We start from the raw sequence: 26,086 nt of genomic DNA on the forward strand, positions 1-26,086 counted from the left end.
CCAGACATGCAGCCATTGTGCTGCAAGAGCAGCCTCACTGGAACTCTGGAGAAAGAGTTGCTAAAGACTTCCAGTGGCTACCAAAGCATAAGAACTAGCAAAAAACGCCCCCCCCCCAACAGAAACCAGCCTCAGGGAAGGAGCAAAGAAGCCCTCAGGGAACCCAAAGTCCCCATTTCTGCTTCCCCTTCTCACTTACTTCGCAGTAGCTTCTTGAAAAGCCTGGAGGCACCATTAACCACCTCTAGGTCAATTATTGTACACCCTTTCCAGTGAGCTCTTTTTTGTCCTTTTTATTTTGCTTGTTTTATTGCTGTTCCTGTTGAGGTTTGTTTGTTTGTTTTCAAGACAGGGTTTCTCTGTAGCTTTGGAGCCTGTCCTGTCTCTGTAGACCAGGCTGGCCTCAAACTCACAGAGATCCACCTGCCTCTGCCTCCTGACTGCTGGGATTAAAGGTGTGCGCCACCTCCTGGCTCTAGTGCTCTTTGTTTACTTCACTTTTCTGTTCCCAAACTTCTTACATCATCCATATCTACCATGTTCATGAAGCTTCCACAGACTAGTCCACTTTTGTGGAATCATGGCAGCCACGCTTAACAGATACTTGCACACAACGGGTCTTCCGTTTGAGATTTTCTAGCTTTATCTGTTTTGTTGACAAGGTCTCAAAACACTATATAGCCCTGGCTGGCCTGAAACTTTCTGTTTTCTAGACTCTTAATTCCTAGTGTCAAAGAAACTCATAAGTATCTAAGTACAGTCATGTTAGGGTGTAGCAACAAGGAGACAAGATGCTCTGACTTGTCTCCTTGATGGACTGACTTTGGGAGAGGATAAAGCCACCAAATTCCTGATGTGGATAATTTAAAGTTTTTTGAGAATGCATTTTTATTGCCCTCAGTTAAAGTGTTATTAAAACGGGTAAAAATATTTCACCCAAAGTCACTCAGAGAATGAAGACTTAAGAATGGAATCTATTTCTCATTATCTCTTTCTCACTGTCTAATTCCATACTGATTAATATAATGTATCAATGGTAACACACTTAAGCTATATCAATAAATTTTATTATTTGGCATATTAACAAGATATTAATGAGCATCAGTGCTACATGGCACTGGTGATATCTGGCGATGAACCGGCTCATAGCGGTTTTTGCTTTTTGCTAAGTAGGCTCATTTTCTAACGCTCCCACTTCCTCATTCTGGGCCATCCTGCACAGTGTCCATCGCTTCTTCACCCGGTCATCATGTGGTGGCTGCATGGTCCCCAGTGCACAGCACTCCCGCTGTTCCAGGCAATCTCGTCAACTTGCTGAGCATGCGGGTGGCCTCTACAGTAATCTCACACTTGGACAAAGTTCTAACAAAGTCTCCTCCTTCCCCATCTCCCTAAAAGCCTTGTTCATTCTTTCTTAAAAACTCTTGCCCAACCCACTGTCTTCATAAAACCTTTACTGTTTGGGCTCATTGGTTTTACTTTTTAGTATCTGCGAGTTGTTAATCTTGCACTTGAGAATGTAAGGTTCCCCAAGGTCAGGTGGAGGGAGATGAAACCCAGTTGATCACAGTGTTCTCCCTTCCAAATGCTGAGGAAGAACAACCATTTCCACTTTTCTCCTCCTCTACTGATCCAAAGTCCGAGGTTTTTTGCACTGAAATATTCAAGAGTCCCCTATGCAGGCTTCTGCTCTTGTGCTCCACTCTGACTTCCCAGCTGGAGTGAGGCGCCCCCTGCAGAGCACAGGTTCTCTCTTTTCTTCCTGTTAGACCCTTCCTCACACGTAGCACTGAATGTAATTATTTCAGGAGTTCCAATTTATGAGTATGTGCTACTAAATAAAAAAATGTCAGTCTTTTGTATTGTATCACAACAATCATAACAACCATAAATAATGATTCCCACCTAGGTACATATTGCTCTTTAAAAAAATAACTGTTTTCTGTTTTATCCAGACATTTTAAATCCCATTAATCCTATTTTTCCTCTTAGAGTCCTTAAATGCCCTGGAAGACCAAGACTTAGATGCCCTCATGGCAGATTTGGTAGCGGATATAAGTGAAGCTGAGCAGAGGACCATCCAGGCTCAGAAAGAGTCTTCTCAGAATCAGCATCACGCGGCATCAGGAGGCCAGGGTGCAGCCTCGCTTGGTTATGGAGCAAGTGCTGCTGCAGCTGGTGTTAGCCTCTGTGAGGATGACTTACCACCTCCACCCGCAGAACCCATGTTAGACCTTCCACCACCCCCACCTCCACCTCCTCCCGAACCTCTCTCTAAAGTAAGTATTGTAATGAATCTTTCTCTGTACCACCAGCTCCCAAATATTATTATTAATTATGAAAGCTTGGGCTTTTTCTCAACTAGCTCTTATAACAACTATAACAAATTAACCCATTTATATTAATCTACGTTCTGCTTTGTGGCATTACCTCCTCTCCGTATTGCCCATCCTGCTTGCTCTACATCTGACTGGCAACTCTGCCTTTTTCTCCCCAGAGTCCTCTCTCTGGCCAGAAGTCCCGCCTATACCTCCTGCCTATCTATTGGCCACTCAGCTTTTTATTACACCAATCCCAGCAATACATCTTCACACAATGTGCAAATATCCCACAAAAAAAGTATGTAGGACCCAAAATGGCAGAACCATTGCTATTTATTACTGCCCATCACCTTGGACTTTCTTTAAAGTGATAATTACATCCCTAAGTTTGTATGCCTAGACCTCTGAAGTACTATGAAAAAGGATAGTCTATGTTTCTTGCAAATTCAGAGAGTCTTCCATGAGCAATGTTGTCTTAATCTGTTTTCTATTGCTATGACTGAATACTACAGATGGGTAATATAGAAAAAATAAAGGTTTATTGAGCTCTGGAGGTTGGGGAATTTTACTGCAAGGCTTAGGCACCTTTTGAGCTTTCAGTGGGGGGGGCTTTCTGCTCATGACCCATTTGCTTTTTAAAGACACCCCTTTGTCCCCTTTTAATCCTTTACAATGACAATTAAACGTCATCAGTTTGGATGAGGACATTTAAACTACAGCAGGTGTGTATGAAGAACACCTTAGCACCAAATCTAAGCTTTACCATGGTTTGACTGTAAGTCATATGTCCATGTGCATATTCCTTAATAATACGCAAACTTTGGAGGACATGGTTGTTAATTTTTCATGGGTTAAGAAACTGGTTTATTTGTTTTATCATTCCTGTTTCTAGCCAAGATTATAGAAAATAGCAGGTTTTTAAGTTGAGTTAAATTGAACCGCTGCCTCTGGCGACCCTATTCAATAGGACAAAGACTGTGTGTCCTTGGAACGTCTTCACGGGGGAGGGTACTGTAGAGACAGGTAATGAATGCTCGATACATTTCTGAACTGTGTAAAATAACTGCAAAGTTTACATTGCCCTAATTTGGCAAGTTAATTATATGTCTATGAAAAAAAGGAAAGTGAACACTTTGAAGAGTTTTTCTTAAGTGGAGCCCCTTAAGAATATTTTCCAGCTCAGTGAGCTGCAGCTTCCACACTGGGAGGGCCGGCTGACGGTGGTCACTGTGATTCCTCGGAATTCCGACAGTTTTAAATATGAATCGAATCTCTGTCACACGCATTGCCTCACCGTGTTTACTCTAGGAAAATCTTGTTTAAACTGGTGGCTAAGATAAAGCAGAGGCTCCTAGCCTAGGGTTCTTCGGGGTTTCAGAAGGATCGTGAATTCCTTGAAAGTTAAAAGTCAAATGCACAGGTGGAGGCTTACAGAGTTCCTTACTTTCACCTGGTCTTAAAGCACCTTGACAGTCGAAAGTGTTTCAACAACCAGTGGTATGAGAAGAGAAAATTCTACTTTCAAACACTAGGGATGTAGCCAGGGCATTCACTTCCTAATCATTGTAGACAGACAGACAGACAGGCAGGCAAACAGACAGACAGACAGATAGATAAGAGAGCCTTAATAGTCCTATTCTCAGGAATTTGAGCTCATTAGAATACCTCCCAGTCTTTTCTGTTGTTCAGTGTGTTCATCAGTGGGGTGTTTTGTTTGTTTTGCTTTGCTTGGAAGGTTTTGTGATTTGGAAGGTTACGTTTCAGCTTTAGTATTAAAAAGTAGGATGTTAAGGACCTTTTTAAGTTTCTAATAAAAACTATGAATCCCCCTCTAAATAGCTATCATGATCCAAGAGGATGCATATGATTTTATGATGTGCTCAACTCCCTTAGTATGGATGTGTTAATAGATTCTGTAGGTTGGTCCCTGTATCGGTTCCTTTTCCATTGCTGATAATGATACTACAACCAAAGCAGCTTACGAGAGGATGAGTTTATGTTAGCTTGTAGGGATTGTCCATCCTGTCTGCAGAGATGCAGCAGCAGCTGCCAGAGCAGGAAGCTCAGTGCTCACCTTTCCACACACATGATAGAAGCGAATCAAGCTAGGAGTGCGACGAGGCCACTCCCGCTGATGCACTTCCTCCAGCCAAGGTCCACATCCTAATAGTTCCATTCCTTTCCCAACAGCACCACCAGCTAGAACTCAGAGTTCAAGTACATGAGTTTACAGGGATATTGGTCATTCAAGCTAACACAGTCCCCTGTTCTGTGAGCTGAGCACAGAATACCATGCTCTAGGTGCATTATACAGTTAATGAGGTAATAATTTCATCTTTTAGGATAAAATTACTATGGTGATAAACAACAGTTTCTGTACCCTTGAATTGAATATTTTAGTCATGGCTTTTTTTAATGTATTCTGAAAATGAAAGATGTAAAATTTGATGATTTTGTTACTGTAAATCAACTAGACACTAACACTAACAAGCAATTACCCACTGGTATTATTTATTAGACTCTTCTGACTGTTTTGCCCCTTTACAGGAAGAAGCAGAAGCCCAAGCAAAGGCTGATAAAATTAAATTAGCGCTGGAAAAACTGAAGGAAGCCAAGGTTAAGAAGGTAAGTCATCCATCATTCTGCATAAGGTGAAGTGAAGTTAATGCTATCACTTTATAGTTACTGATAAACAGCTAAATAAAATTTCCCGTGCCTCTGGGGAGCTCAGCATAGGTCGCCTTGCACACAGTCAAGACCCTGGCTTTAACGGTATCATTGAAAGAAAACTAAAGTGGTACTTTCCAAATAGTTATCAACCTCGAAGAGTTCTCTGGACAAAGTGAAATGAAACAAGTTTCTCTGTACAGCATCATTTAGCTAATTTGTGATATCTAGATAGGGAACTGCATCCGTCTGTTTCATGCAAAGACTTTCTACTGGCTAGTGTTATGGCAAAGAACTCCCCGTGGTAAGTCAGAGCAAGAATGCCTAACAGGCAAGGCATATCCTTAGCACATGCATGACTTTCTGTTGGTTTACACATTTATTTTCCCATGAGCCAGGATAGTGGGAGTACAAATCCCTTTAACAAGAAAGGAAAAAGTCTTTGATTTTGCTACTACCTAGACAAAGGGCCTTCTCAGCTTCATTGTGAGACTTAAAAATCTGTCCATCCTGGATTCCCTTCCCTGAGAGATGCTCTCTGAGGCTTTCTGTAGCTGTCTGCTTAGAGCATGTGGCATACCCTCTGGGCATGTTTTAACTGGGTCAGACCTCAGTGTTGCAGGGAGGCCACTGCTTGTTTGTCCTGGCCACCCAGCTAGCTTAGACCCAAAGTAATCACACAGAAACTGTATTAATTAAATCATTGTTTGGCCCATCAGCTCTAACTTCTTATTGGTTAACTCTTACATCTTAGTTTAACCCATTTTTAGTAATCTGTATATCACCACGAGGTTGTGGCCTACCAGCAAAGTTTTAGCATGTCTATCTCCAGTGGCAGATCCATGGCATCTCTCTGACTCTGCCTCCTTTCTCCCAGCATGCCATTTAGTTTTCCCCACCTACCTAAGTTCTGCCCTATCAACAGACCAAGGCAATTTCTTTATTCATTAACCAATAAAAGCAACACATAGACAGAAGGGCCTCCCATACCACCTCAGCCTCACTTTTCCATAATTTCTTTTGTGGATTTTATGTCCATTGAGTAGTCTCTAGACCTAATGCCTGCCTGGTTGTCTCCCCAGTAGTCAAATACTGGTTTTGTTGTTAATCTAGTCTCAAATTTGTATAAATTTTGCATTATCTGCTCCTACTCCTACTTTACCAATTAGCCTATAATTTTCTTGAACATTTTTGTAAAGCATTGTGTAGTTATGAGGTGCTTGTTTGTTCCCTGGTTGACCAGACTCCTAAAATAATCACACAGAGACTCTATTATTAAATCACTGCTTGGCCAATCACTTAAGCATATTGCTAGCTAGTTCTTACATCTAGAATTAACCCATTTCCATTATTTTATATTTTACCATAAAGCTCATGACCTACCAGCAAGGTTCCAACTGGCATCTTATGTCTTTCCCCTCTGGAGGCTCCATGGCATCTCTGACTCAGCCTACTCTCTCTCTCTTGAGAGAGAGAGAGAGAGAGAGAGAGAGAGAGAGAGAGAGAGAGAGAGAGATCTTCTAGCCTGGCTATGTTCTGTTAAGCCATTGGGTGAGAGAGGCTGCTTTTTCATTTACCAATAAAAGCAACACATAGACAGAAGGACTTCCCACACCATTTCCCCTTTTGTGTTTAAATAAAAAAGAAGGTTTTAACTTTAACATAGTAAAATTACATATAACAAAACAGGTATCAAGCAAGAATTAAAGTTGCAATATTTATATCTACTTTATCTTTTATCATAATAACTAAGGAAAACTATAATTATCTATTCTTCAACTCCATCAAAGACCACAGAAGGATATATATTATCTAAGTTAACAGAAAATACATCGTAAGCAACTTCCAAAACTCTAGGATTGACAGTTCTATGCATGTATCAGCTTTTCCTTACTGTAACAAGCTCCGAAGATGACCAACTGGACTAGTTGCTTTTTTCGCTGCTGCGATGAATATGCAGCAATAACAATCATAGGAAGGAGGAATTGGTTTTGGCTTTCAGTTTGAGGGTGCAGTCCATCATAGCAGAGAAGCATGAAAGCAAGACAATTGGGGGCTGTAGTATCAGGAATGGAGGGTCAGTGGTCATATTGTGTCTGCTGTCAGGAAGCAGGGAGAGATGAATGTTCAAACACGTGAGCCCGTCAGGGACATTTCCCAACAATAACAACATATATACCACACCCATACAAGTGACGAGGGATGAATTACTATGCAGTTTCTGAGATGGACCTTTCCGCTCAACTCCCAGTTCACCTCCTCTGCTCTTGTCTCCATAGTCCAAGAGCCTGAGGTGTCTACCCATCTTGTACAGTGAAGCCAAACCCCTCACAGTGGTTCTTTCTGTCTCCATTATCTCCCTAGCCTGGTCCCTCCCACACGCATTTGCCTCACTGTAACACATGTGTAACACTGTCCTTGTAATTGATCCTCCTCAAGCACTGCGGCACCTTTGTACATACCCGTCCCTCCCACTCTTACCCAGATTCTTACTGGACTATTTTCTGTCCCCTTAAGTATTCAGTCACCTGAGTGAGATCATCCTCATCACTGTGCACACTATTCCCTAAAATTCTCTTACCTTCTCCACTGGTCTCCTCAGTGTTTTTAATCACTCCTTGCCTGTATCCCCTCTGGACCTCTATGGTCTGGAGACTGTTTTCTTAACCACGCACCCCATGCACTGGAGGAGGTACTGGCTGTGTGCAATGATAAGCAGGCCCAGTGAGATTGTTACTTGTGTAGAGCAAATTCTAGAAAAGGAGGCAAGTGCAGTGCAGAAAATTAAACAAGGCTCAGCATTGTGTCTTGTGCTTCTGATCCCAGCACTCAGGATCCAGAGGCAGAGGACTGCAAATTCAAGGCTACCCTGGACTACAACAGTAAATTCATACCCAGCTAGGACTGTACAGCAAGACTTTGTCTAATAACAATGGTGATCATGATTACCTATCATCAAATTAATGGGTAGCACATGATAATTATCTATCATTGTCATCAATATTATTATTATTATTTATTACACTTTAAAAACCCAGAAGCATGAGCTGGAAACCAGCGGAAGTGGCAGACAGTGACTACGTCTCTTCTCAAATGTCCTGGGGATAATGAAGGCCCTCGGAGAAGGCAGATCTTGAGCAAAGTTCTCAGCAGCAGGGGAACAGCTAAGTACATGGGGCAGTGGTAAAGGGGAGCCCCAAGCAGGGATGAGCTTCGATGAGGCAATGAGCATCTTATCCTCAAGCAAAAGTCAGCCTGATGAGATGGAACACAATAAAAGACTGTGGAGCACAGCTCGGTGAGCAGCTTAGTAAGAGAAAGGAAGGAACTGATGCTGAAGTGGGAGAGGTAGCAGGGAAATTTGGGATATACCTTACAGGCAGTAGGAAGCCTCTTGGGAGCTCTAAATGAGACCATACTGGCCGAGGCATGGGAGATGAACTGTAGGGATGTGTGGCTGCACAGGCTGTGACACTGCCACTTACTGACCGCCATGGCTGGTCTGGCCTACGAAATGTGTGTCCTCTTCCTCCCTCAGTACCCCACCTGTGTCCCTCCCTCACTCAGAGGCTGTGTGCTGGCTCCTCATAAATAAGTTCTGCCAAAATTACACAAGTGGCCTTTCTCCCATGACGGACCCACCAAGCCAGCTCTTAAGGAAAATCAATGGCAGTGGGTGACTTGTTCTAGATTCCTCTGGCATAGCCCAGCGTGCTTGGCTTGAGCTACAAATAAACAGCAGGCGCAGAGACACCGTATGGAGTGATTGGCTTTGCCTGTGAGTACAGATGAAAGAGAATAAGAGCAGGGGCTGCGGCAGGAGGATCACAAGTTCAAGATTAGCCTAGGCACACCATGAGACCCTATCTCAAACCCCAGGGACTTGGGATATAGCTCAGTGGTAGAACAAGTGCAAGGCCCTGGGATTGATCCTCTTCACCTCGAGAGAGGGATGAAGGGATGGAGGGAGAATGAGTAAGTTTTAAAAAAATCATAATTTCACACTTTCAAACCACTAGATTATTTATAAATGAAGGCCACACCATGTATTTTTAAAATAGAAATGAAAGGAGAAGGTTTCTTACAAAAGATGGGACAGGAGCAGAGGCAGTCCGCTTGCTCCAGATGGTCTGTGGAGAACAGGAGCCCTGTCAGCTCTTCCCGGCCATCATTCCGAAACAACATAGTCTGCCCCTTTCAGTTTCTACTGATTGTGTCAGCAAACACAAGGCACAGTCAGCCCAGACCCAAGGAAGATGAAGAGGAAAGCATTCCTCAAGGGGGAGAAAAGAAGGCCCCGACCCTCTCTGGCAATTTATGTTCTTTCAGACAACACCCTGTATGGAAAACAGCACACTAAGAAAATAATAGAAATGATCTCACACACACACACACACACACACACACACACACACGCACGCACGCACACGCATGCACGCACGCGCGGAGGACTAAAGTGAGTTAGTGCCGGAGGCTGAGGTGGAGATCCAAAGGTCAAGGGCAGCCTGAGCCACCCATAGAGACCTTGTCTCATAAAAAAAAAAAAAAAAAAATTATGGGTTCCCCCATGGGAAGTATTTGCTCTTAAGGATTTGGGGGGATGCTGACATTATTTTGAATTACAAATGATGTACATAGCTTATGCCACCAAGCTTTTGAAGCTGGAAACACGATCTGACTTGTTAGTTTATTCTAAAGCTCTGTGACAGAGCAATTTCATTTGCAGATCTTATTATAGAAACTCAAAAAAGTAATTTGCATGATTTAGGACTAAAATATTTTCCATTTAACAATCTGCGAGTGAGAATGAGATTTCATTACCTACCGAATCATTTGGCTCCAGAGATGATCATGTGATGAATTCCGTAGCGTTGCCGTGCTGCGGTACTGCTCCATGTTGGTGCAGAATCCCTTTGCTGCTTGCAATGTGGTGTAAAGAACCGTCAATATGATTTCTTCCTGTTCAGTCATATTTTCTAAACTTTACAATTATGGATATTCTTAAATGCATGTGGATTAAACTAGTTTATCATTTCTGCCAAAAAGAGGTCCCTTTTTATAGTTTTTTATAGTTTATAAAACTATGTTGTTTAGCAGTATCTTCCTCACTATGAAAAGGAAAGGAAAAAGCAACATATGTTTCCCTTTCTAAAGCATCTCTAAGCAGGAAGGAAGCATAATCAAATGTCAGTATTTTTCTCTATCAGAAATGGAGCCCTCAAAGCACTAACATCAGTTGTGTTTCCTAGAACAGGTAACTGTTCTACAACACTAATTCTCAGCAAAGAGCAACAGGTATGTCTTCCACAGAGAAATGCAAAAAAGACCCAACTCTACCCAAGTTAAAGGGAATGTAATCATCATGACAGGCAAGGAGGTACCTAAAGAAACACATGTCCCCTCCCTGTGCCATCAGACTTCTCAAATGATCGACCTCAAAGAATTCAAATTTCACTGGTAACATCATGCAGAGAGCAGAAGAAAGGCTGGAACTCTGGCGCCATCAGCCAGTTCTAGTTTCATTCTATTGATGTGGCTAAAAATCCCTGCCCAAAAGCAAGCTTGGGAAGGGAAGGGTAGGTTTGACTTGCTCTTCCAGATCAGGGAATGTCATCGAGGAAAAGTCAGGCTGGGATTCAAGGCTGGAAGTGGAAGGAATGGTGCTTGTAGCCTGCTCAGGGGCTGACTCGCAGGCTCATTCATGATTAGCTGGCATTTTTATCCATCTCAGGATCACCTCACTGAGGAATGACTCCCCCGGCCACAGTGGGCTGGGCCAACCTGCATCAGTCAAGACAACCCTTACAGACGTGTCCACAGACCAAGCTGATAAAGACAATCCTTACAGACATGTCTGCAGACCAGGCTGATAAAGACAATCCTTACAGACATGTCTGCAGACCAAACTGATAAAGACAATCCTTACAGACATGTCTGCAGACCAAGCTGATAAAGACAATCCTTACAGACACGTCTGCAGACCAAGCTGATAAAGACAATTACTTAATCGATACTCTTTTATTCAGGTCATTCTGGGCTGTCTCAAATGGACACAATTAGAGGAAGACCTTTCCTCAGGAAGAGAATTCAGGCAGTTATGACACTTTATGAGTCAGACTGGAGTCAAACAATGACAAGTCCAGGTGGGCAAGGCCACGCCTTAACCAGGGCTGTCTAATTATGCAAATCTCTTGCCCCCTTTTTAAACCTTAAATCTTTTGCCAATGCCCTAAACAATGATTCAAGAGCTGCTGCACCCCTTTATTTCTTCTTCTTCTTCTTCCCAGTGTAGTCTTAGTGAATAAATCCCCTCTTTCTGCTGGTCACTCTGATTTGTCCCTTTAGTTGGCATCCTGGGGACAATGGCAAAACCCAGCTTACTGAGGCTGCTGTGCCAGGCTTTTAACCTAAAAAGTCTTTACCAAAGGAACTTCAGTCACAAGATACAGGGAGACCTTTTAACCAAGAAATGTTGCTAGCCCTGAAAGCAAAATAGGAACAAGAAACGGAAGGATGTTGGGAAAGCAGGACGTCAGCGCTTCTTCGGTACTGTTTTCTGTCTCCCCCACCAGGATACAGGGACTTGAAACTGGGCCAAGGGCCTTGCTTGTTGTCTGTGTTGTGGTTTTGAATTTATTTTTCTACCTCTGTGTTTCTAATCTCTAAAGGAATTCACAGTGAGGTTGGGGATGCATTCCACTTTTTAAATATTTGTTACTTGCCCTCTGAGAATTTCAGACATGTATACAATGCACTTTGACCACATCCACCCCCCACAGTCCCCTCTCCAACTCTTCTAACCACCCCCACCACTTCCTAGCCCAACTTCATATCCCATTTTCTCAGCTCACTGAAACTAGTCAGTGCTGCCAGTGTGTGTGTGTGTGTGTGTGTGTGTGTGTGTGTGTGTGTGTATGATAGGCCCATCCATTGGAGAATGGCAACCTACCAAGGATCACATCCCTGAAGAACACTGACTCTTCCTCTCCCAAGACCATCAACTGACAGTAGCTCTTAGGTAAGGGTGGGGCTTCGTGACTGCCCCTCCCGTGCTGCAATTTTGTCCTGAGCAAACTTTGATCCTGAGCAAACTTTGTCCAAGTTGCTGCAGCTGCTGTGAGCTTATGAGCCGCAATCCTGTTTTGTCCAGAAGGCACTGTTCCACATCAATCTGCCCCAACATAAGGCTCTTACACTCTTTCTCTGAGCCTTACAGGGAGGGGTTAAGTATAGATGTCCCAGTTAGTGCTAAGCACTCCACAGACACGTATTCTATGTACTTTGACCAACTGAGTCATGACACCCTCATGAAAGTCAAGAGGTACATTAGTCTACGAAGAAAACTGCCTTCTAAATACTTTAAATCCAATCAGAAGTGGTTGGTTATCGTCTATAACAATCATGCCACTACTGTTGGTTGAGAAAAGTCATCTACCATCTTACCAAACTACAGTGAGCTACAGTAACAACAGCCTAGCAAGATGTTCACACGGCATATTCCTAATACACAGTTACAGAAGTGATAGCAATGCTGAGACCTTCAGCTTAGCAGCCTGCCCCAGGTGCTGAAACTGACTGTTCTGTGTCTTCATCTCCAGCTTGTAGTTAAGGTGCACATGGACGATAACAGTACCAAGTCACTGATGGTAGATGAGCGGCAGTTGGCGCGGGATGTTCTGGACAATCTTTTTGAAAAAACCCACTGTGACTGCAATGTGGACTGGTGTCTTTATGAAATATATCCTGAATTGCAAATTGGTAAGTCTCTTCCCCACATCTGGCTGTACTTCCAAAGCATGGCTTTTGTTTTATTATGGGCTTTGTCTGTTTTATACATTTGTTTCAAGATCTCAAGGAACGACATGTCACTACCCTCCTCTGAGATGAGTGCTTGCTTCATTATTTCTTTGTGGCAGACACTCGGTTGGTAGAGGGTGGGCAGGCTTTGGGGGATATAAACTTTATTACTGTCACCTTGCTAGTAACTCTAAAGGGGGAAGAAAAGCAATATGATTCATCTAGCTACATGTTTAGGAAGTTCAACAGTTTGCAGGAGGCCCTGGGTATCTGTCAGCTAATACCCCTTTAAAGATTGCTTCTTTGAGGCATAATGTGATCTTACGTCTATGCTCACTTCCCCTTCTTCCCTCCAAATCTGACTGATTACTAACACTTTGCTAATGGAAGAGGCTCCATCTCAGGGGTCAAAGGGCAATGAAATAATTTGATAACTTCTTCCTTCTTTATTTCCTTCTTTTCTTCCTTCCTTCCTTCCTTCCTCTTTTCCTCCTTTCCTTTCTTTCTTTCTTCCTTTCTTTATCCTTTTTTCTTTCAGCAATTTAATAAATTCCCTGTTTCTTCCATTCATCCTCAGGGCAACACTGCCTCTCAAGAGGGATGTATGAAATCCAGAATTACCTGCTTTTGAGGCTTTAGGGAAATTTATTTTCTACAGAAAATGGTCCATATTCAAAACAGTTCCTTAGGGCTGGAGAAATGGCTCAGTGGTTAAGAGCATTGCCTGCTCTTCCAAAGGTCCTGAGTTCAATTCCCGGCAACCACATGGTGGTTCACAACCATCTGTAATGAGGTCTGGTGCCCTCTTCTGACCTACAGATATACACACAGACAGAATATTGTATACATACATAATAAATAAATAAATAAATAAATAAATAAATAAATAGATAAATAACAAAACAGTTCCTTAACCAGGCATGGTGGCACATGCTTGTAATCCCACTGTTGGAGAGACTGAGGCAGGAGGATGACGAGTCTCAGGCCAGTACGGGCTGCAAAGTGGACTCTATCTCAAAACTAACACAAGGCAGAGCTAAGCCTTGAAGTGTCCTTCAATTCTGTGAGTCAGGAAACAAGGGAAGGGAAAGCTCCTGTCACTCTCAGGCTTGGTTCAGGTATTCATCTATTATCTTTAGCGTTTTAGAGCAACAAGTTACGAGTTTCACAGCTTCACTCGCAATGTTTAAGCACTTATTGCTCTTTAGTCATTCCCAGGATGACTGGATTTACCTCTGGCAAGAACAATTTAAAATGAAAAACGCTAGAACTAAAAATCATGATAACTACTGTATTTTAATTTTTATCATTTATGTTTTTCTGTAAGTAAATCCAAAACCTGACACTGACGTCTTATATAGCAGGCACGTTGCACTATTGTCGCAGGCAGGGGTGTTAGTTCTCAGGGCAGGCCCCGAATCTCCAGCTCACCTACCTCTTTACAGGGGACTGCAGAGACAATGGCTAGTTCAGGAAAGGAAATAGTTTATTAGGGACAAGACACACAAGGGGCCTAGAGGTGTGCCATGCAAGAAAGGGGAGAAGGAGCAGAGCAGGGGTCCCCCATGATCTTTTGTGGATAATTCACCCAAGTTCAGACACCCACCGTTTTTCAGAGCACATGCCCTTGGCTGAATAAATTCAGACCCACGTATGTAAGAGCCGCCCATCTTTAGACATCTTGTGAACGATTGCCCTTAACTCAGTAACAGACTCTCATCAGAATTATCTTTTATTTCATCAGAGAGAATTTTTGAAGACCATGAAAACGTTGTTGAAATCTTATCAGACTGGACAAGAGACACAGAAAACAAAGTACTGTTCTTGCAGAAAGAGGAAAAATATGCTGTGTTTAAAAACCCTCAGGTAAGATGGCCCGAGTCTCAGGACACTGTGTTTGTCACCTGTCTACCGGCCAAGCCACAATCTCGGGAAAATCTCACAAAGTGCTCCTTTCAAATAAACACAAACTTAGAAATTCAGAGTCCTTTGAAAGATTTAGAAAGAAATCTCTATTATTTTTCTTTTATTCGTTCACAATTCAAAGCATTTCTATTTGCCTTTGTCTAACACTCCTCTTAGGCTCCGTTAGTCCAATGTGCCTTGATGAACTACAGATTGTTAATTTTTCTATTGCAAAGTTGCACGTTTTTGTAGTTCATATTTATTGTTTATTGATACTGTGATAACTAAAGGGAGTGTTACTGGGAGGCCTAAGACCCATAACCTGCACTTTAAGAAAAAAAATGATGAAGAGAGAAATATTTATGTACAGTTTGGCCCAGAACTTGTCAAAGAAAAACGTTTAGTATCCTTTTACCTTTTCTATGGCAGTTATACTTTGTAGAAAAGAGAAAATAAAGTCCAGGACATAGAAATGTGTAAATTTAATCAGGATGGTGTGAACTCTCTTCCTTGGAGACACTGCCCCACTCCGCTGATGCTGCGGGATGGCCATTCCTTCTCTCAGCCTAGAAGCCCTGCGGCGCCTTTGTAATCTGCCCTCAAGCATCCGGTCTTTCACAGGCTCCCTGCTGCACTGTTGCAGAGTGCTTGGAGAAAATATGATTTATTGTGATATCCTTAAGCAATTGACACAAATGCACTGTTCTCGAATTTGAAAGAGCACCCCTCAAGTCATACATCAGGGTGCAACCAAAACATGTAAGCCTTTTGAGAGTGGCCTCAAGCAGCAGGAGTCACGTGGGAACCAGAATGCCAGTCTGTGCTGTATGTCATCACGGGCAGTCTAGGGATGCTGGGATGGAATCTTCAGTTTAGCTGAGTTACTCAGAGAGGCAGCAACGTGGAAAGGGGTTAATACCCCAAATGGCCTGCCTTCCTCACCCATCTAGTATACTTTATAGGGAATGCTAAAAAGGCATTCATCATTGCAAAGTGTAGCCTTGACCCTCTCGTCGGGGGCCGCCGTTGTCTCTAATTCACCATCTTGGGATTCTCTCGTCTCTTCTCTACATCCTTCCTTTGCTGGGTTTCTCTGGGGAGCAGAGTTCATATCCACACAAGATTACTTAGTCTCATAATCCTCCCAGGCACCATAGATCAAGGCTAACTCAGCAGTATATACATGCTGAACTCTTGTTTAACAGTATCAGGTACCAGTGTGTCTTTAAATAAAGGGTCCTTATCTTTCCCTCCTGTCCCAATCACATTTCTTAAGGAAATTCTAAGACTGTTACAGATGAAGTGATCTCCGAGGTCATCCAGACATCTTTCCACTTTACTTTACCGGAAAGGAAACTGACTCTCCAGTTACTAGGGGCAGGATTGGGAGTCCAAGGCAGGCTGCTTATGGGAAAACGTTCTTTCCCCTTGTGTTGGTTTTTATCATTGCCACGGCCAGATATCTGACAGGAACAACTTAAGGGAGGAAGAACTTATTTGGCTCACAGTTGCAGAGGTCTCCACCCATTGTGGTAAGGAGGATATGGGGAGCGGGACTTCATGTCATGGTGGACAGGAAAGGGAATAGGGTAGTAACAGAAAAAGGCTAATGCAAGATAGATTGCCAAACACATAGCCTTAGTGACCTACTTCCTACAACCGACACCTACACACACACACACACACACAGATGCACGCACACACACACACTCGCACACGAGTTCTACCATTTCCCAATATTCTATTCAGATTGAGAATCCATCAGAGGATTAATTCATGGCCTAATTGACTCTAGAAATAGCCTCATAGACTTGACCAGACAGTGCTTTCATAATATCCTAAGGCAGTCCAGATCAACCATCCCATAACTGTCCAATGCTGTTTTCTGGGGTCCTCCCTGGGATATGTGATGGCAACTCACAACAAAGCAATTAAGAAATGTCAGACACTAAAAATGTCAATTTTCAACCTACTGACTAATCATTGACTAACCAGCAAGGGTGTCATATCAGGGGCTGTCACAAAGGGTTCCTCTAAGTCCACGTTTCAAGCATATTGGAATCTTATTTCTTTTTCATCTGCTGATCCAGACAAAAAAATGGACTGTCTCTGCCACCCTCAACATTTGACTTCTATCTCCGTGTCCAAGGTGGCTTTTCCTAAGAACTCATCTTCCAATCTGTAGGAAATGAGGAAAGAGCCGCGGGGATGTACAACCAGGCTTCCTTCTCTTAGATGCCATTAGCGATGAATGAGCTACTTAGTCTGAGGATTTGACATCTATAAAACAACCATACCCTTATATTCAAGGCCACCATTGTGCATAGCTTCTTCACAAAATACCTTTTATGTTGAGTCCATGAAAATGCTGCCCAGGAATTGTACAGTGTGTCCATTGTAAAGAGGAGGAAGGAGACATACAGCTTGCCGTGCTGTCTGATGAGGCACTGTTATATTCTATCAGTACAAGCCATGGACTTTACAGAGTGATCACTTCCCTTCAGCGCATGCCTTCAACATGTAGGCATTAACGAGGCTCCCCGTACCTTCTCCCAGTATTTACTCCCCACCACTGGCAGTCAGTATTCAGATCTTTACCTCCTTTCTTTCCCTTACTTTTCCTTATTTTGTAAAATGGGGTCATGTTTAGATTTTATTCCCACTAAACTTTCATTCACATGATGCCCTTGGGTTTCTATCTCCATCAGTCTCTGTCCTTACCCACAGCTATGATGTTCCACTCCATCTCAGAAGACTTCCTTCCTCTGCTGTTTCATCTATTCCCACGTAGCCATATGGTCAACCTCCACTGGTAGCTGCTTCTATAAATGGAGCTCAAACCTGTATAACTCTTGAAAGTATAAAAACTCATAAACCTCCGCACACACTTATCTGTTGACACCTTGCCCCACCTTTTATGAGTCAAGAGCTTGCTATGGGATACAGGCTGGCTTTGAACTCATAGACTTTCTCATACCTTAGCATCCCTAGTGCTGGTATCACAGACATACACTACTGTTGTTATGCCCAGTTTCTGGTTCCCAAATGAATCACAGAGCCAAATTTCAGATGCATATTACATGAGGGTTTTTAATTCAAGCTCAAGTTTAGATCAAAACCTTTCCAGCACCCCAGCTTGGTGAGTGCAGAAGGTGTGGCAGGAAGCCCTGGGAGGGGAGAACTTTTAAAGCAGAAATGCCATAATCAGGGGAGCTCATGTCCTGTCATCTTGGGATTAGGTAAGGAGGACATAGGGTAAGGTAGTTTGTGAAATCATTGGTCAGTATTTGGTGCAAAAACCTAACAAAAAGCCATAATTACTAACAAGGTATAACAAGGACAGGATGCCTCCCAAGAACATCTGGACCTTGTTAAATTTTATGGTCCTCCTCCCTATCTCCTTAATTGACTATTTTTAGGGTATCTGTTTAAATTTCTGCTATCACAGCACATTTCTGGAGCTGAGATCTGCTTACCCCCACCTCATTATATGATTTAAGATGAAGCCCCTTCTTTAAAATGGAGTTTGCAAAGTCAGGTCCTCACACCATATCTTAGCTTCAAACTTTTCATCAGTGTTTTAAGTAGATATGAAGAAAGCAAAGTTCCATGTATTTTAAATCTTAACAGACAAAATAACCCTATAGATTTTAAATCCTGCTCTGTGGCAGTTTGATTCCCATCAGATGTATTTAAGAAGTGTTTTACGTTTTTGGAGAAGTTAATTCGTGGTAAAAGTGAGCAGAAGGAATCACAGTTTCCAAGATGTCCCTGCACCTGTAGCGCCTCCCCACCATCCCCATCCCAAACCATGTGCTGTGCTCAGTGAGCCTGCCAGTATCACAGTTTACACTCAGAGTTACACCATAACGCTCTAAATGTTTGGAAGTTTCCCACTGTGTCTTCTCTTCCCGCCTTGAGCTATTCCCACTGTATTTTCCCCACAGACTCATCTCATCCTCCCTCCGTCTATTTCTCCCCACACTCCTCATCCTCCTGCCGTCTATTTTTATGCTGATCAGTTCGTCCTCGTTTTCTCTCACACATCCGTTCACAAATCATTTGCAAGTGGCTATCAGTTATGGGGTAGCATCTGGGTTAGGGTTTCCAGCTCTAGGATCACATCCAGTACAGACCTTTGCAGGCCCTGTCCATGCGGCCACGGTCTCTGTGAATCCGAAGGTTGTATCTAGAAGACCTTGATTCCTTGATGTCCTCCATTTACTCTGGCTCCTCTCCCACACAGCTCCCTGAGGCCTGAGGAGAAGGATTTGATGTAAACATCTCTTGTGGCTGAATGTTTCAAGGTCTCTCACTCTCTGCATATTGCCTGACTGGATCTCTGTATTTGTTCCCATCTGCTGCAGGAAGAGGCTTCTCTAAGGGCGGCTGATAAAGGCACGGATCTATGAGTACAGCAGAATGTCATTAGTGATAAGTAAAAATTAATAAAAGAAGGGCAGCTCCACTGGCGCAAGAAATCCAATTAGGTCAAATCAAACCAAATCAAAATGCCCATCATTTTATTAAGAATGATGCTCTGTGGTGGCCTAGAGCATGGTGGAGAGACAGGACAGCAGGGAGCCCATGCAGACCTGAAAACCACGTGTTTCTCCTCTAGGAGGCCACTTAAATACCCTGTGGGACTGGTCCTGACCCCTACACACACAGGGAGGGGTCAGAACCTGGCATGCTGGGATTTGGAGTCCAGACAAATACAACTCCTGGGCCTGGGGGCTGGGGGCTACACTCCCAACTTAATAATTAGGAGTCATTTTGTTGCTACGTTCCTTTCGCAGAACAGTAGTGTTTGGTTTTCCCCTAAGTCCCTGGCCTATGTAAATCTCAGGTTCTTGGCCACCCAAGCAATGCTGGTTATGGGCTCCATCTCATGGAATAAGTCTTAGCTCAAATCGAATATTGGTTAATTAGTCCTACAAGGTTTATGCCACTAGTGCACCAATATATCTTACAGGCTCATCCCTCTTAATTAACTACAAAATAGATCAATGAATGTTCTGGATCAATTATCCTGTTTTCCATTTTTATAGATATTGTCTTAGATTGTTTTCTATTACTGTGATTAACACCAAAACCAAAAGCAACTTGGGAAAGAAAGGGCTTATTTGGCTTATATACCTGATTACTGCTTATCCCTGAAGGAAGTCAGGCCAGGAAGCTGGAGGCAGGAACTGAAGCAGAGGCCATAGAGGAGTGGTGGTCACTGGTTTGTTCTTCATGGTTTGCTCAGATTGCTGTCTTATAGCACCCCAGACCACCTGCCAAACGGTGGCACCACCGCCAGAGGACTAGGCCCTTGGCATCAATCACTAAAGAAAACACCCTACAGACTTGCCTACAGGCGATCTGATGGAAGCATTTTCTCAACTGAGGGTCCTCTTCCCCAGATAACACTAGCTTGTGTCAAGTTGACAAAAACCTAACCAGGACAGGTGTTAACTACCTTTTACAGATAAAACGCCTTGAGAAAACGTGTTCACATTAATAAATGGATGGGAACAGGAAAATACCATTCAGATCTTTGAACTCCTTCCAGATTGTCAGCTAAAAGCCACTGAAGTCTCAATGATGTTCTTTTCATCCATTGGCCGACAAGATGATTAGCTACTCTCCATTGTGAGGGAAGCAGAGCATTAGAAATCACTTGACTTTCAAAGGGGTTTTTATGAGTCTTCCACTTTTTCATGCCAGTGCTTCAACTGATTCCTTTGTTCAGGCCTTTGAGCTTTAGAACCCAGAGCAGTGAGGTCCTTGTGGGTGTGCAGGGCACCTTTTCTTCCTAAGGAGTGAGAAAGCAATTGTGGAAAAAGCTATCCCTTGTCTCAGCGGATCAGATTTATAAATGGAGGTTAAAGATGTAGAAACTGATGCAGGTGTATCCTTGAAGAGCTTCACACGTACACCAGAAGTCTTAGATGTAACTCACTGTGAGTGACCCGGACTTCCACACTTACAAAGCTATTGCATCTGTTATGAAATAATAGAGCATTTGCCATTATAATCTTCAGCAGTGAGGCAGTTCCATGAAGTGGGCGCCATTAAAACCACTGTCCTGCAATGAAGGGAGTTAGCAGACAATAACCAGTGACATGTCAAAGACAAAACCAAAACAAATCCAGTTTCATGGATCTCACCTATGACTCTAGATTCAGACTTGTCTATACCAAAAATGGTTTGCAATGTCCCTCTACATGGCAGGTTATATCGAAGTTGGAATCAAAGAAATGATGTATAAAATGCAAGGGCTCTATCAGTGTGCTATCTGAACATGGTTTAACTAGTTGTCACTCACAAGTGGTATCTGAGATAAAGCTTCCTCTATTCTGACAGTGACAATAATGTTGCCAGTGTTTAACCTAATTATAAGGCCAACTCCAATAGGTCTGGAGGTGGAATTCCTTAACTTCATGAAAAGTTGACGTTTACTAATTAAACATAATATTATCATTTAAAGTGGAATACAATAATAGTATTCAGTGAATTGTGATTACTATTTTTAAGTAAGATTATATTGACTTCATTACAAGTCACTTTTACTTAAATCAAAATTGTTCAATAAATATATTCTATTAGCCATTCATGATGTGAGTCCTACTGTATGAATTAGATCACTGTACACTGACCTTGACCATCAAGCAAGTCGTTCTTCTATGACCGGCCATAGAGTCAGAAGATAGGAAAGTCTGGGCTCATAGGTCTTGCACAAGCTGTGTCTTGGGCCAAGTAAGTTTGTCAAAAAGTACCTCATCTTATGTAAAATTTGTAAGGGAAGATGGGACAGAGTCAGTAATGCCATCAAACAATGGGACAAAGACAACAGGAGGCTAATCAAGCAACGCTGCACAGAAGGAACACAGAACACTCATCTGCAGCACAGAGCAGGCACATGGTGGACTTGGAACTGGTGATAACTTAAGTCTCTTTAGGCGGAATGCCAATTTGCCAGGAACCAAAACCTTTATCCCTTGAATGGATCTTGCCAAATCTGCCCGTAGGCAAGAACACAGAACTAGGTTCCCTTTGTCCTTTCATCAAAGCCTCTGAGAAAACCTTGGATCAGCCTGACTCTATTTTCCTGAAAACTATACTTTTAAACAGCACAAATAGACCACATTTTCATCATCTATCAGGTGATGGACATCTTGGATATTTCCATTTCCTGGCTTTTGTGCATAAAGCACCCATGAACATGAATGAGCAAGTATCTCTGTAGTGAAGTACAGAATCCTTTAGGTAATACCTAAGAGTAGTATAGCTGGATCTTGTGGTAGATCTGTTTCCAGTGTCTGAGGAACTTCCACTGACTTCCATAATGGTCACACTCCCGCCAGCAGTGAGAAAGTGTCCCCTTTCCCTGACTCCTTACCACTGTGTGCTATCAAGTGTTTTCCTCTTCACTAGCCATTTAGACTAAAAAGAAATCTCAAAGTAGTTTTGATTTGCATTTCCCTGATGAATGTTGAAATATTTTAGTATTTATCAGCTCAGTATGTCATCTTTTGAGAATTCTGTTTCATTTCAAACCCTGTTTTATAATTGGGCTGTTTGTTTTCTTGATGCTTAGTTTTTTGTTTGTTGGGTTTTTTTTTTTGAGTTCTTTGTATATCTAAATATTAACCTTCTGCCAGATGTATAATTGGTAAAGCTTTTCCCCATTTCGTGGGCTGCCTCTCTTCTTGAGTGATGTTATCTTTTGCTTTATGGATTTTCAGTTTATGCAGTCCCATTTGTCAAATGGTTGTCTTAATAATTTTTAAGAAAGCTGCTGTTAAGTCTACCCTTTTCTTCTTTCTTGTTTTTTAATATTAATTTATTATTTTTATTTGTGTGTGCATGTGTGTGTGTATGTGTGTGCGTGCGTGTGCACCTCAGGAGTTTGTGTGAGCCATGTATACGTAGGTACTCTCTGAGACCTGAGGGCATCTTATCCTCTAAAACTATAGTTACAGGCGGTTATAAACCATCTGATGTGGTTGCTATGAACTAAATCTGGAGCTTCTGCAAAAACAGTAAGCACTTTTGAGTGCTGAGCCATCCATCCAACCCCATCTTTCTTTTTTTTTATGGTTTTTTTTCTTTATTTATTTATTTATTTATTAAATATTTCAGTCTCTTCCCCACCTCCGCCTCCCCTTTCCCTCCCCCTCCCCCAATCCATTCCCCCTCCCTCGTCAGCCCAAAAAGCAATCAGGGCTCTCCGACCCATGGGAAGTCCGAGGAAAACCCTCCTCCGTCCAGGTCTCGTAAGGTGAGCATCCAAACTGCCTAGGCTCCCACAAAGCCACTACATGCAGTAGGATCAAAGACCCATTGCCATTGTTCTTGATGTCTCAGTAGTCCTCATTGTCCGCTATGTTCAGTGAGACCGGTTTTAACCCAGGCTTTTTCAGACCCAGGTCAGCTGGCCTTGGTGAGTTTCCAATAGAGCATCTCCATTGTCTCAGTGTGTGGGTGCACCCCTCGCGGTCCTGAGTTCCTTGCTCATGTTCGCTCTCCTTCTGCTCCTGATTTGGACCTTGAGATTTCAGTCCGGTGCTCCAATGTGGGTCTCTGTCTCTGTCTCCTTTCATCGCCTGATGAAGGTTAATATTCAGGAGGATGCCTATATGTTTTTCTTTGGGTTCTCCTTCTTATTTAGCTTCTCTAAGAACCCGAATTGTAGGCTCAATGTCCTTTATTTATGGCTAGAAACCAAATATGAGTGAGAACATCCCATGTTCCTCTTTTTGGGTCTGGCTTACCTCACTCAGGATAGTGTTTTCTATTTCCATCCATTTGCCTGCAAACTTCAAGAAGTCCTTGTTTTTTACTGCTGAGTAGTACTCTAATATGTATATATTCCATACTTTCTTCATCCATTCTTCAATTGAAGGGCATCTAGGTTGTTTCCAGGTTCTGGCTATTACAAAACCCCATCTTTCTTCTGCAACTTTTTTAAACAATTAGCCACCTTACTTAATTAGCCACGTTAATTGGAGAAACACCAGCTTAATGGAATATGCAAGTCTCAAAGTCACCATTACAAGTACAGTAAGTGTAATAGTCAAACAAGTATTGAGTGAAAATGAATGTACTAATAGAACCATAGTGTGACCACAGCCAGACAGCTCTCATTCGACTAGGCTAAGCAGTGGAATACTGTGGTCAAGAGAAAATGGTACTTCTGGCCTTATAGGTACACTCATGATCTATAGATGATCTATGTGGGAGGAAAGTCTTTTCTCTGGGACTTCATATTCAATAGACACAATTTAATAATTAGTTTAAAATCTGTATACAGAGCCGGGTGGTAGTGGCGCATGCCTTTAATCCCAGCACTTGGGAGGAAGAGGCAGGCAGATCTCTGTGAGTTAGAGGCCAGCCTGGTCTACAAGAGCTAGTTCCAGGACAGGCTCCAAAACCACAGAGAAACCCTGTCTCGAAAAACAAAAAACAAACAAACAAAAAAAAAAACAAAAAAAAAATCTGTATACAGTTCAAATGATGATCCAGTTCAGCATTAGCTTGTTTGTGCCTTAGTTAGGGTTTCTATTGTGTCAAGAGACACCATGGCCATGGCAACTCTTATAAAAGAAACATTTAATTGGCGTGACTCACTTACAGTTTCAGAGGCTTGGTTCATCATCATCATGGCTGGAAACACGGCAGTGTGCAGGCAGACATAGTGTTAGAGTAGCAAAAGTCCTGCATCTTTTAGGCAACAGGAAGTTAACCGAGACACTGGCAGTATCCTGAGCATAGGAAACCTCAAAGCCCAACCACAGTGACACACTTCCTCCTACAAAGCCATACCCACTCCAACAAAAACACGCCTCCTAATAATGCCACGCCCTATGAGATTATGGCACCAGTTACATTCAAACTGCCGCACCTTGATTCACTTTCTCTTACTACTAAACAAATAATGTGATTAACAGCAATAATAAGCCCTGAATAAGCTGTAGGCTTCAAAGTTTGCAGAGCAATTTTTAATAGAACAAAGGGGATGTGCATACTTAGGTACTGACTGCTCCTTTATCTTAATGTTTACAAACAATGGTGAGAAATGGCCTGTTCAAGGCCCATGACGAGCTGAGATACAAGAATTAATAATAGGCACCTCATGAGCTATACCGCCCAGTAGGACAAATAATCTTTCTGTCACCATTTATGAGGTTGTGCTTATTCAAAATAACATGAAGAAACTGTAGAGAATTTTGACATCACAAAACTTTAGCAGATTCATGGTTGAGATTCTCCAAATCATCTCTGTAGGTGTGTTTTCTCCTATCCTCTTGTGATGCCTATCCTCTTATCAGTATCTGTGTAAGATAATACAAGGGCCAATCTCAGACAGATCCAGGAGATTGGTCCATGTTGTGTCTTCCTCCCTTTTCCACAGAGTGGTCCTGGGTACGCTTCAGGGCAAAAATGGTCCTGCCCTCCTGAACACCCATTTTTATTTATTTATTTATTTGTTTGTTTGTTTGTTTATTTTTGTTTTTTCAAGCCAAGGTTTCTCTATACCTTTGGTGCCTGTCCTGGCACTAGCTCTTGTAGACCAGGCTGGCCTCGAACTCACAGAGAGCCGCCTACCTCTGCCTCCCAAGTGCTGGGATTAAAAGGCGTGCGCCACCACTACCCAGCTCTGAGCACCCAGTTTTAATTCAGTCTTTTGTAGCTAACCTGACAAACATCACGTATCAGGACCCAGGTGTCCCACTCTTGAGCTTCCGACACTCCCTTTAACTATGGTCTCTAACATGCATGTGCTCCTGACTTTCCTCACCTGAAACAGACATAGAGCCCTGAGGCCTAAGGACTTGAACTTGCTGACCAGAGTTGTTCTCCTGCTGAACTTGAACAAGGGCCCAGACTTCACCCCAGCCCTGGACTTCTCCTGAGTGCCTCACGGTTTTCAGTGTTTGACATTGAGGTTCTTGACCTATGGAAATTAACAATTAAACGGTGTCACACTCATTGCTAATACCTTTTGTTCTGCTTTCTGGGCAGAAATGAAGACCCTGCTTGAGCTTGGTGATGCGGCAGTTAGTGTTGCTTCACTAATTAGTCCCTACAGTTCTGTTTTGTTTATCTTCTGACATGGTAACAGCTTCTCTCTCCGGCAAGATCACGAGGTCCTTGCAGTATCCATCGAAGTTATGAATACTTGCTGATCTGATCTCTTATGTTTTATTTAGAATTTCTACTTGGATAATAAGGGGAGAAAAGAAAACAAGGAAACCAATGAGAAAATGAATGCTAAAAACAAAGAATACTTACTGGAGGTAAGCCTCACTTCGTAAAGTGTGATAAACGCAAAGGACGTTGGCTGGACCTATTAAATTATTTCCCTACGTGACAATGGAAAATTCTAAATGCTCCATAAAATTGTT

The 26,086-nt window shown here is 42.6% G+C and overlaps 1 protein-coding gene across 1 annotated transcript in view; it reads left to right on the plus strand.

The window, feature by feature from the left end:
• The window catches only part of Apbb1ip (amyloid beta precursor protein binding family B member 1 interacting protein), a 97,493-nt gene that overhangs the window by 45,183 nt on the left and 26,224 nt on the right, over window positions 1-26,086 (plus strand). Inside the window, exons 4-8 of the mRNA XM_050152730.1 lie at window positions 1,993-2,279; window positions 4,869-4,946; window positions 12,587-12,746; window positions 14,530-14,651; window positions 25,892-25,978. Coding sequence (XP_050008687.1) covers window positions 1,993-2,279; window positions 4,869-4,946; window positions 12,587-12,746; window positions 14,530-14,651; window positions 25,892-25,978 — 734 coding nt within the window. The remainder of the gene's footprint in view (window positions 1-1,992; window positions 2,280-4,868; window positions 4,947-12,586; window positions 12,747-14,529; window positions 14,652-25,891; window positions 25,979-26,086) is intronic.

The sequence above is a fragment of the Alexandromys fortis genome, unplaced genomic scaffold (genome assembly GCF_014885135.2).
Source record: "Alexandromys fortis isolate MF-2015 unplaced genomic scaffold, M_Fortis_MF-2015_v1.1 scaffold_54, whole genome shotgun sequence".
NCBI lineage: Eukaryota > Metazoa > Chordata > Mammalia > Rodentia > Cricetidae > Alexandromys > Alexandromys fortis.